At 45.1% G+C, this 11487-nt stretch overlaps 1 protein-coding gene across 3 annotated transcripts in view; it reads left to right on the top strand.

Moving 5' to 3' along the window:
* The first annotated feature begins 6837 nt into the window (after positions 1 to 6837).
* pum (pumilio) overlaps positions 6838 to 11487 on the top strand; it is a 37847-nt gene continuing 33197 nt past the window's right edge. For all 3 annotated transcript variants that reach the window (XM_011500389.1, XM_011500388.1, XM_011500387.1), the window contains exon 1: positions 6838 to 7327. In XM_011500389.1, coding sequence (XP_011498691.1) covers positions 7190 to 7327 — 138 coding nt within the window. In that variant the 5' untranslated portion in view covers positions 6838 to 7189. The remainder of the gene's footprint in view (positions 7328 to 11487) is intronic.

Genomic DNA, 11487 nt, shown 5'->3' with positions numbered 1-11487 from the left:
TTCCCAGCCCCGCAAAGGGAAACGAGCCGGAACAACGGACGCTAGGAGAGTCGTGACCAAGTGCGCGTCACTTTGCCCGGAATAGGAAATACCAATTCGTAGAAAGGGAAGAGTAGGGTGGCGGAGAGAACCTGAAAGACATCGGCCAAACGTACATTCGTTGCGCATACGACTTTACCTTGAACCTTGTTGCTAACGCCGCGCTTTCGGCGCTCGATGCCCGCTGCGGCCTTTTATTTATCTGGAATTAATATTACGTTGCGATTAATGAGGAGTTTGTTTGCATAATTGGGTAATCCGTGGGAGGAGTAAAAAGTAGGGTGGGGATAAAGAGAGCTTTATCGATTGATCTTAAAATATCGCGGGGGCACCTTTGCATGGTGGTGATGTTTAAATGGCCGGATTTACCATAAATGTATATAAATACGTGATTCCCCGTTGTTATTTATAAAGCCTCGGTCGGGGCTAATTATTTTAATGAGATTTAAATATAGCCGGGGAGATTATTACATAGAATGTATCGGGAAACGTGAGTAGCGGATAGATGCGACAAAAATATTCGCGTACGCGTATATTTATTCATAGCCCTGCAAAATTTATTTTTCAAATAATTAATGATGCCCTCGCCCGCCTGTAATTTGACGTCCGATCCCGAATTTAATGATGTACGGAATAAAACTTTTTGTTTCTGAATTCCTTAGCTTTTGACTCTTTCTCTTTCTACGTCCGTGAGAATTAATTCTCGACCTATTTCTCTGGAGAACTTGCGTGAAAGCAATAGAGCTCGTGCTTTTTAAATCTATCGGTCGCTGGAGCTCTTTAAGCCATTCGTAAAACTGAAAAGGTCGCTCGCCCATTATTAGATAAATAAAAACAAAACAAAACAAAACAAAACAAAATTCTTAAACGAAAGTGAAGAACGAATTCCGCTAGATAGATAGAAGGCCATTACCGTTGTTTATAATCCAGGATTTACTCGTCTGTTTGCAGCTATTTTCTCCCTGTAACCGATCTTACCAACAACAGCCTTCAGCCGTCTTCCTCGCCCTTTCTCTTACACTCGTTTCTATGACGAGAGCTTCGCTTTAATATAGGAGGAATGGCAAAGATCGCGGTGCAGACGCGAAAGTATAGGCCGGCCAGTGTATATGGCAGAATAGGGAGAGGAGCGCGGCAGAGAAGGAGGCTAAAAGAAAGAGAAGGCTAGTGAGTCCGTAACACGCCAACTTGCGTGTTTAACCATCCCTTGGATTCGCTAGGGTTTTCAACTTCCGATCGGTGCGCTCCTGATAACGTATCAATGTACTGCATAACTCCGGTCTCCCGTTCTCTCTCTCTCTCTCTCTCTCTCTCTCTCTCTCTCTCACTTCTGCCTTTACATTGCTCATCGAGAATCCTTGCGTTGTTCTTGACACGTATACTAACACAAATTCGTGGAGTCTGGGCCTCGGATAATTTACAACACTCATTTCTGACACGAGAAATAAGAGCTATCGAAGATTGTCTCAACCTCTCCTTTTTCTTCTTCGTTTTTTTTTTAACTGTCCTTAATGCATATTTGTCTTATGGCTCGGAATCTCGCGAAAAATAATTTACTAATGGCAAATCGATTTATACGGACGTCGCGTGACAAATTTACCAAAGCAACTTTTTTTCATTGTAATTTCGTTACTAGTTAAATTGGCGTGATTTTCACTGGATACTGTTTGCGCCCTACAGTGCGATTTATTATAACTCATACAGACGTAAAGTTTCATCGTGATGTGAGCCGCAATTGTAGATATTTAGAGTAGAACTAACGTTTTATGTACTTCATGAAGTATATTTTTAGTTCTATAAACTGAATATTCTTTTTACGTTTGCATTCGTTCCTACACATAAGTAGAGGACAGTAATAATGCGATAATTGTACATTCTTAACATACATGGAAAACTAACATACAGTCAGTTTCTTTAAACTTTAATGTTGTGATATATATATATATATATATTTTAACTGAATTCACAATAAAGTATAATTTAGTCATTATCTCAATTTAATCTGCACAATGAGAGAAGTAACGAAGTAAAATTTCTTCATTTTAGTTCTAAACTATGTATATTTGATGGGAATTGAAATTTAAATATTTCACAGTCTGCAGGCACAAATTGTTTCTACATTCAGTCAAAAAATTATAATTCTAGCTTGTAAGTTCTAATAAATTTCTATAACGTGGGCAATTAGTAATGCTACGGTATTTTTCCATTGTAATATGTAACTATCATAGTAATATTTAGTACTATATTATAAAGCAGCGGCTAATTAAATTTAATCTCATTACAACAGTTTAATTATTATTATTATTATTATTAATTGAAAAAAAAATGAGAAAAACGAACACGTAGGGTTGAAGTATTTCAACTTGGATGACAACCATCATCCCGACCGAGTTTAGAATGTATAATTTCCACTTTTATCATTTGTCTATGAACAACCCGCACTCGGTCAAAGGTGTGAGTGCAGTCCGAGAAAACAAAATGAATAGAACCGAATCACAAGGAATAATGCTAAACTAAAAGGGTTTTGTGTCACGGCACGTTAAAACTACCTATCTCCATTTTCATTAAACTATCACTCACTCGCTCGCTACTCCCCCCCGCCCCTCCCCCATCACGCCCAACTCAACTCCCCATCGTTTTTTCTCTATCTCGTGTTGTCTCGTTCACACGGTAATGGACATTGAAATCCGAACTGCATCTTCTTTCACTCTGATGTCTCCTGTATTCGCGACTATAATGGCTAAATGGCTTCTCGTAACTCTCCAGCTGAGCGCTCCTCATTACTGTTACAATCGTTATTGCATTTATGCGCATATTGGCTTGTCAAGTGTCGGAGCGACGCCATATAATATGTCTTTACACTGTATATTGGCACTTGTGCACCTGAGCAAAAACTGGGGAAATATAACGTACGGAAGGGGGACACACGTATCTCCTTTATTAAGTAATGCGTGCTTTCTTTGACTGAAAAAAACAAAAATACGCCAAGGAAAAGGAAAGAAGATGGGTTTCTTCTCCCTTTCTTCGTTATATGTGTGTTACACGCGGTGGTATATGTCATCATATCCAGTACCTTCGTACAAGACATTTGTCGCGCAACGTTCTTCCACTCTCATTCTCCCCTGCGGATTGCCTCCACCCCACCACATATCACACCCACACTCTTCTTTCTCTACTCGTTCTCTGCTCTTTATTCTCTTTCTCTCTCTCTCTCTCTCTCTCTCCATCCCTTCCTCCCTCATTCCCAACCTCCTCGGCTGGTTTCACTCACTTTTTCTCTGATGAGAGTACTCAAAAGAAAATCAAGGCAGGGTCAATTAAAGCTGCGCGACGCCCGCGTCAGAATAATACATCATGCGAAATGAGACGCAGCGGTGAACGACGCGTTAGAAAGTCGGGGGCTCGCAAAAAACCGAGGCTCGAATGTGGTTGCGGGTGGTAGTCGTCGGTCGATGATAATAGAGAAGGGGTTGGGGGTAAAAGCACGTGTGTATGCGTGCGGCTCAGCGGTGAGGGAGCTCGAAATTTCCAACCGAGTCCTTTAGCGGAATTACAACGGCGTGGAGGAGGGTGCCAAGCTTGGTCGATGTGTATTTTGAGCACATGAGCGTGAATACCTGCGTGGATAAAAAAGAATTAAAAATGCAAGGATGGCGGACTATCGCCTTCTTCAAAAGCGACGGAAAAAGCTCCTTTTGATTCCCGTAATTATTGCCAAGCCGCCGAATTTTGACGACATTTTACTCCATTATGATTGATAATTGTTAAATAATCATCGATCGAGCAAACGATTAAGTTGATAATTATTATTAAGGTCATGTATAGCGAGATAATTTGCTAGCGAGTGATTGGAAACTAACGGACTTTTATCCGTAATTGCAATTGTATTCGCTCTCGATTCAATATCGATGCACAATCGTAGGATTTTCAAGTGCACGAAGTGAATTACTCGTCATGAAATAACCGACGAATACGAAGAAACATTAGAAATACAACACAGAGTACAATATTACAGAGTGGTTTTAAGAACGAAGCGGAACGCGCGGGAGGCTTGACCGAAAAAGCTGAAAAGCATCAAGCGATGATATTTCAGAAGACTAACGAGTAGTAATAATAATAATAATAATCATAATAATTCTTTTGGCCTTGGACAAGCAGATATATATATATATATAGAGAGAGAGAGAGAGAGAGAGAGAGAGAGTGCGTGCGCGCGCGCGTGTGTGTGTGTGTGTGAGTGGGTGAGAGAAGATCGCAAGGGTCGAAGGGGTTGAAGAGCGAGTTTCTTCTCTCGTTCGCTTGGCTCTCTTTGAATCTCAAGAAATTCCCGCCTTTGTGTCGCCCTTGCGAAAGTGCTGTCGGCTCGGGGCGACAGGAGTACGAGTGCACGAGCTCGCTCGCCTTCTCTCTTTTTTCCTTCGGTGGCTTGCTTCCTAGCGACGACGGTGAAAAATCCGCTTTTCTCACTCCCGCCAGACCCGATAAGAAGTGGCGGAAACAGAGTGGCGGGGAGGAATTTGCCGGCGTCTGCCGCGGCTCTTATCCACCGTCGTCCCCGTAGATTTCTCTCGTTCTCTCTGGAGTAGAAGTAAAGTTTTGCGGTGGCGTGTGACGATGTGGTGGTGAAACGGTGACGGGTGGGCTGGGTGCTCGGGGAGGGGTTTGTGGGGGGGGGGGCGAAGGGTCGAGGACTACTATGTCGGATTAATCGCGCGCATCACGTCGACGTTGCACACACGGCCCGTGAGATCCGGGGCCTGCATTTAAATCGTAAAACTCGGATGAACAAGTAGTGAAGATACCGAGCCAACGACATTGATTCTGTCATTGATCGAAAGTAAATTATTCACGAGATGGTGGAATGTCGGTAGGCGGGTACTACTTACTTGCCTTCCAAATGATTCTGCAGTAAGATTAATACTCGAGTCTTTGGAGAGAAAAGCTTAGCAGAGCGTTCGGTGAAATCGAATGCTTTTATTGTTTTTCGATTTTCCATTATATTTGGTAATGAATGGAATGCCGTCTAAAAGGAAAAAAAAGTCTAGCTTCCTTTAAAAATTTATGGTAATTATATTGTTTCTCATTTCGCGTAATTGTTATTTTCGAGGGAAAGGATAAAATATTATTTTGCGCAAGCATATATATGAAGATTATTTGTCGTTTGCATTAAAAGCCGATAGTTGTCGTTGCGCAGTGACTATCGGTGAATTCCTAAAGTACACGAAAGTAAGGATTTAGTTTATTAGTAAATGATATCGAAACTTTCCAGCAATTGAAAGCAGTTGGGAGCGAGCACAGTCTCCTGTCTCGGGAGTCCTTAATATCCACATTGTTCGCAACTACAAAATTGTTGTGTGATATTTGGGATTGAGGATGAACATTTGCGTATCAAAAAGCTCCTTTTAACGATCATCCGCTCTTGCGAATTACTTAATCGCATCTCTTTAAGGAATGCGCGCTTATAATAAACCGTTATTGTGTCGATAAAGGTCGTTGAAATTACTAAAACACATGGCACACAAAATAAAGAGCACCACCGACAGACGCACTCGTATAAGGTAACAAGAGGATGGAGAGACAGAGAAACAGAGAGAGAAGGAGAGAGAGAGAGAGAGAGAGATACCTCCTCGAAAGTTTCGAACCACCGTTCATGAAACGAGCACTTAACCGCGCGGGATTACAAAGCTTTCCCGAGCACGCACTGTTTAATTCTGTTGGTCTTCGCAGGGAGCCGGTAAACAGAGATAGAGCGCAGGAGAGAGAGAGAGAGAGAGAGAGAGAGAATGTAGCTCGCCGGCGTTATGTTTCTTATCGCTTTACTTCGTTATTAAAAATAACTTGGAGGGAGCGACTCAACACCGCGTATCGAGTTTTCTGCGCGCGTGTGCGAAAGAATGAGCGAGTGCGGGTGGGGCGAGGGAGGCGGAAGGAAAAAGGAAAGAGTTAAAAGATACGAGATGGATGGAGGAGTTGCGCGCCCACAGATAACTGCTTTTCCTCGTCCTCCGTTGAAAGTTCAGACACAAGGATATACACGCGGAGGTGAGAAAGAGACGAGCGACGGAAAAAAGCAGAGAGGCGAGCGTAATCGTGTTAGAGTATTGCAGCCGACGACGGATACGACGACGACGATGACGATGAAGACGACGACGACGATCACGAGGACGAAGACGACGGATACGACGACGACGACGACGACGACGACGACGACGACGACGACGACGACGACGACGACGACGACGACGACGACGACGACGACGACGACGACGACGACGACGACGACGACGACGACGACGACGACGACGACGACGACGACGACGACGACGACGACGACGACGACGACGACGACGACGACGACGACGACGACGACGACGACGACGACGACGACGACGACGACGACGACGACGACGACGACGACGACGACGACGACGACGACGACGACGACGACGACGACGACGACGACGACGACGACGACGACGACGACGACGACGACGACGATCACGAGGACGAAGACGATGACGATGGTGGCGATGTAAATGTACGCCGGTAAAGAGATAGAGAGAGGTGGGGAAGTAGGTGTAGGTAGAGAGAGAGAGGGTAAATGAGTGAGTGAGCGAGCGGGAGAAGAAGCAGCGTGTGTTACGGGCTTGGGAGAGAGCGAGGCAGAAGGTTATATGCGTCACTCAAGTCGAACGCGCGAACCAGGAGCGGCGTGGAGAGGAGGGAGGCCGCCACCGCCGCCACCGCCGACATCGTGCCGCCGCCACACCGCCACCACCACCAGTCTGCTCTCGACTGCCTCTCTGTACGGCGGCAGTTCTTGCCGAGTAATCTACATCGCCACCTCACTCGGTACTTCTTAGCCCCCGTAGCGGCCCCGAGCTGCGCGCCCGCGAGTGATTGCGAATCAAGACGATGCGACCACCCGGATGTGGCTGTGAATCGAGCGTTGTCGCGTAGAGTCTACGTGTAGACCAGGAGAAGCCAGCCGTACGATCTGCCACGAAGATGACGAGCGATTGACCTGGACGCGATAGACAGACGCGCGTGATTCTTGATCTGTCCACGTTGATGGAGCGGACGTAGTGCAACTACGAGAATACGTGGCGTAGGTTACCTGGACGAGCCCGTGGCCAACGACCGGGACGCGATGGTTGTGCTCGAGCTCGAGACCGTTTACGCGCAGGTCGCCCCCCATACGAAGCTCCTCAACAAGCGCTTCGTCGGGGCCCACAATTGGCTCGGGCCCCTCAAGGAGGCGCTCGTCGCTAGGCTCGCAGCCGACAAGGTACAGCCACACGCATGAGTCGATGATGGCCCGTTGCAACTATCAAGCACTTGCTATCTTTACCACCTCATATTCTCATTTATTGTTTCGGTTATTGTTTTTTATTTATTTTTTTTTTCTTTTTTTCTTCTTTTCTTTTTGCATTAATTCCTCTTTCCTTACGACGAAATGTTTTCGATTATTGTTTTCTGGTTCTCAAGAGCTCACTCGTAGTCGCATAGCCGCCAATAACTTTGCGCGATAAAGATTCTCCACCCCACCCCCTCCCGTCTAATCACGGCTCTGACTTTTTTTTTTTTTTTTTTTCCAAAGTGCGACGGGCATTGTCTTCTTTTAAGGCGCAAACCTCCTCGCGCATCGGTATGTACTCGCAATGGAGGCGTAAGGCACGTCTTTTTTATGTGCACACGAATTTACAGCGTACCAAGTGCGGTAAAGGTTCATCCTCCCATCCCCTCCCCTCCCCTCCCCCTCTAGACGCTCGTTAAAAGTCAGTACAATAACCAGGTCTGAGCATAGTCCTTTGATATATCGGAGAAATGGTTCATCAATCACATCAAATCGCGGTTTCATTTAACCTTCGCTCTATATTAAATTCTTTTTCGATTTTTTTTCTCTTTATTCCATTTCTTTTTTATTATTATTATATTTTTCCTTTTTTGCGCGTTATGCATTGGGGGAGTTATTATGATCTACGATAAAAGGCTTTCATTGGATTAATGTTACAACGATTAATATTGAAAACATTTTTCATGGATAAAATTACGTGGAGGCTTGGCGGGTGGCTGGCTTGTAAAATTCAACATAACCAAGATCAACGCATATTACGAATTGATGTAATTACGCGAGCATTGCCGTGATTAAGCGTCGTATTATGCATTATCGGCAATTCTGATGTCGCGATTTTATTGCCTCCGCGATATGCCGAATTAACTATAAAATCCCTCGGGCAATTAAAAAGTAATGGGAAGCAATGTGAGAATTGTGCGTGACCCCGTAGGCAGCGTTAAAATTCAGGAAATATGCTTTTCAACGACCGTAAAAGTGCTAGTCTTGTCTTTAATGCTCTTTAATGTCGCGGTAGATCGCGAATTAGCCAAGATCGCGGCTAAATTTCAACGAGATAACCAGAGAATACTGGTTATTGCAGAACCGTTGGATCACGGGAACAATCCGTTTGTCGGTGCAGCATCAGCGCCGACTAATTATTCCCTCGTTATAGTCCCTCGGTACCTCGTGCGCTTACCAACAGCCAACAGCCAACTACTAGGTGGGCTCGTGGTTCCAATAATTCCCTATTAAATACCATTAATAGTAGGTGAGTGAAGATGGGACTGGTTAGAAAAGTCGAAAATGCCTTTAAAATGCGAAGACTCGGTGGTTCTGGAGAGCGCCCGAGGACGGCATTGCGCTAATAGGGATCGATGTAAAGTCGCGTTTACGGTGCCAAGCCGAGCCGAATTTATAGGCGCGGTAAGCTATCCTGTCGAATAAAACTCGGCGACTCCGCGGATAATGCGGGCAAGGGCAAACTCATTATCGTTGCAGGTTGCCGAGTGCCGAGTGCCGAGTGCCGAGTGTCGAGTGCGGAGGCACGAAGAACAAGTCGAGCGCCTCGATCCCCGAACACTCGCTAAAACAAACTTATTTCGCTTTGGTGCCAGTGTATGGAGGGGGGGGTGGTAGTGTACGGGGGCGACGTGAAGTATGCGAGGAACAATCGTTATAGGCGACGGCGAACTCGTGGCCCTCTCTCGCAATATGAGAAAAAGGGACCAAGGGAGACGCGCCTCGTCCTACCGGCGTCTTTGTACGTGCGATGAAGGGCGTTTGGCGAGTTGGCGGGCGGGAGTGGGAGAGGGTGGCCGACGGCGGGTTAATGCGAGGGTGGTATCCTCTATCTCGCGCACGTGTGCAGTCTATTTTTCACAAGGGGGGTTACCATTTCGCATCCAGGGCTGATGTAAACGAGAGATAGAATGCCGGCGGAGGAGAGCTTTCAGTCGAAACTTTGCCGGCGCGCGGGCTTTTCCCGCTGCAACTCTTATTTTTCATTTTTCATTTATATTCTCTCTCTCTCTCTCTCTGTCTATCTCTTTCTCTCTGTCTATCTCTTGCGCGTATATCATGCGGTGAAAGCTCACTCTTTGTGCGGCTCCATGGTTTAGCCAAGAATTTTCCTGCTCGCGAGTACGTTTAGGTTACGGATAAAGGAAAAGGTTGTCGATAATGCCTGCGCTACACAAGTAAAATGCGCACTGCAACATCTTTGTTATTCTAATGAGGATTACGTGTCATTGTTTTACTTCGCGCTTGCCAACCACGTTTTTTGACGTCTTTTGTTTTTTTTGTGTTTTTGTTTTTTTTTTCTTTCTGTTTTTGTTTTCTGTATTTTCGCTTTCGTTAAGCAAGGGTAGACGATGGGCGCTTAGTATTGTTTATAATCGATAGTCGGCGAGAAAATTGCGAATAGCTATTCGACGTTGAGCCTCAGAGGAATAATAATCATATGCAATTGGGAATCGTTAAATATAGAATAGAGACTCGGTTTGTCGCGTCCAAAGTCCATCTACGAGCGATGACAAATTGCTCATTGGCATATTCAAACTCCTCTGCTCGACCTTACGTAAAACTCTCGGAAAGCGTCTCTCTCTCTCTCTCTCTCTCTCTCTCTCTCTCTCTCTCTGCGTAAAGTACAGAGCTAAATTAACTATTCAAATTGAAAATCTTTATATTGAACTTTGTTAGCTTTACAAAATTGCATAAATATGAAGAGAAACCTCAAGTGCCTTCTGTTTTGCAAATTAATGTAAATGTTAATACCGAGTTATAGATATGATTTGTATTTTGCCAGTGTTGTTGTTGTTATTGTTGTTGTTGTTGTTAATTGAACTCGACATCGATGTAGTAGAAGGCTGTACGACGGTGTAATTCAGGAGTCTCGCTCTACACAATTCATCAAGTTCGATTTCTATTCGGCTGTAAGATCTAAATGCGGAAATGCTTTCGGATATCTTGTGCGTAAACTTTCGCGTGTCGGCGAGAATTTATTCCGTAATTGACGACACGCAAATGTATCATTTCCAGCCGAGAACGATGATAACTATTACCCGAGCGGAAAAATTTCGTTGCTTTTCTATAAATCAATCATACATACAACCCATACGAGACATATAAGTTATTATACTCGCCCGCTGCAATAATTAGAACTAATATGATAAGCGCGGAGTGGTATTGAAGAGCAGAGAGTTAAGCATAAAATTTGGATGATGGGGTAAGGGCACGTGTACGCGCGCACGATATTACCAGTCCGTCGATTATTATTACAAGTTATGTGGGGCTAAGTAGCAACCCACTTAAAATCGATCGGTCGGTGTGCTTCGACGTTTGTAGAGGTTATGCCAGCTATAGACATCGCCGAAGGTGGGCACGAACTTGTACTACAGCAAGACATCGAATGGGAAACAAATAGAATCGGTATTTGCAACCGTGTGCGTGTGCGTGCGTGTGGTTGTTGTCGGATAGGGAGGGGGCGGGACGGGAGTGGAGTGAGGTGGACGAGTGTGTCGTCGTCAAAAAGTTTTCGCGCGACTGCGCATTCACTTAGCCCAATGCAAAATGTCTCTCGGTGATCATGTCGGCTTGTAATACTAAACTTTTACGTGTATACATAATCGGTGAAGCGTCTCTCTCGCTCGCTCGCTCGCGTTAAGGTACTCCCCCCATCCTTTTTTGAAAAAGTCGGAGAGACATGAGTATTTCTCAACTTATGCGTAAACAGTCGCGCGCGCGTCTCGATATTTATGGGCGTCGTTTTAATGTCAATGGCTAGGATCCCTTGTCAGTCGAGTTCCCGTTCCATTTTCATAAATTCAACGCGCGCGAGATTAATCCGCTGGCAATCGTAAAGCACGCCTTCATCCTTCCCTCCCGTCAAAGTTTTTCCTCGTCGAGTGTTCGGCGATCGAACGTAGCCGAATAGCGAGCGATATAATTAATTTCCATTGATAATCATCAATTGAATTATGCAAGTCGTCATAATTCTCGAGCCTTTGTTTGCCTCTGCGACAATAAAGGATACATTATCGCGAGCGCCAAATGTAAAGAGTTCGGAGAAGTTGCACTCGCGGTACACTAAATAGTCTGGTTGGACGCTCGGC

The sequence above is a fragment of the Ceratosolen solmsi genome, unplaced genomic scaffold, assembly GCF_000503995.2.
Source record: "Ceratosolen solmsi marchali unplaced genomic scaffold, CerSol_1.0 scaffold56, whole genome shotgun sequence".
Lineage (NCBI taxonomy): Eukaryota > Metazoa > Arthropoda > Insecta > Hymenoptera > Agaonidae > Ceratosolen > Ceratosolen solmsi.
Note: the sequence above shows the minus strand (reverse complement) of the source record. Positions and strands in the feature narration are given on the sequence as shown.